Consider the following 682-nt stretch of genomic DNA (forward strand, 5'->3'; position numbering starts at 1 on the left):
GCTCCTGCTGCGGCGGGTGCTGCTGCTGCTGCGGTGCTGCTGCTGGGTTGCGGCTGCGGGATACCGGGGTGGCTTCGCTTTTGCTGCTGCTGCTGCTGTTCCTAAGGCTATTGTGACTGGCAAACACTGCTGCTGCTGCTCGTAAGGCTATTCTGGGGACTGGCAAACACTGCTGCTGCAATTGCTGCTGCAGTTGCTGCTGCAGTTGCTGCTGCTGCTGCAGTTGCTGCTGCTGCATTTTTGGTTGCTTTTATCTACTGCTGCAGCTTCGTTCTATCGGTGGAAGGAGTCCTCGCTGACGCCGGACGCGCCCTTCAGCGGCAACAGCCGCAGCAGCAGCAACAGCAGCAGCAGCAGCAAAAGCAAAGATTCAGCAGCAGCACCAGAGCCTCTGGTGTACGTAGACCTCATGCGGAATCCCCCAGGCTACACGGAGTACCAAGGGGGTCCGATTTGGGGTGCGCTGCAGCAGCAGCTGTACCGTTTGCAGCAGCAGGAGCTGCAGCAGCAGCAGCAGCAGCAGCAGCAGCAGCAGCAGCAGGAAGACGTGGAGACCTGCGGGAACGCAGCAAAGCTGTCCATGGTGCTTTCGGGGATGCAGTCGAACATATCTGTGCTGGCCGGGGAGTATTTCTACAGCAAAATGTCGCAGCACTACCAGCAGCAGCAGCAGCAGCAGCAG

The 682-nt window shown here is 59.4% G+C and overlaps 1 protein-coding gene across 1 annotated transcript in view; it reads left to right on the forward strand.

Moving 5' to 3' along the window:
* Window positions 1-409: 409 nt before the first annotated feature.
* Window positions 410-682, forward strand: part of ETH_00042105 (endoplasmic reticulum oxidoreductin, putative) — a gene marked incomplete at both ends in the record, with an annotated part of 402 nt that continues 129 nt past the window's right edge. The window contains one exon of the mRNA XM_013375008.1: window positions 410-680. Within this exon, the coding sequence (XP_013230462.1) occupies window positions 410-680 (271 nt within the window). The remainder of the gene's footprint in view (window positions 681-682) is intronic.

This window comes from Eimeria tenella, genomic scaffold (genome assembly GCF_000499545.2).
Source record: "Eimeria tenella Houghton genomic scaffold, Eth_scaff2467, whole genome shotgun sequence".
Lineage (NCBI taxonomy): Eukaryota > Apicomplexa > Conoidasida > Eucoccidiorida > Eimeriidae > Eimeria > Eimeria tenella.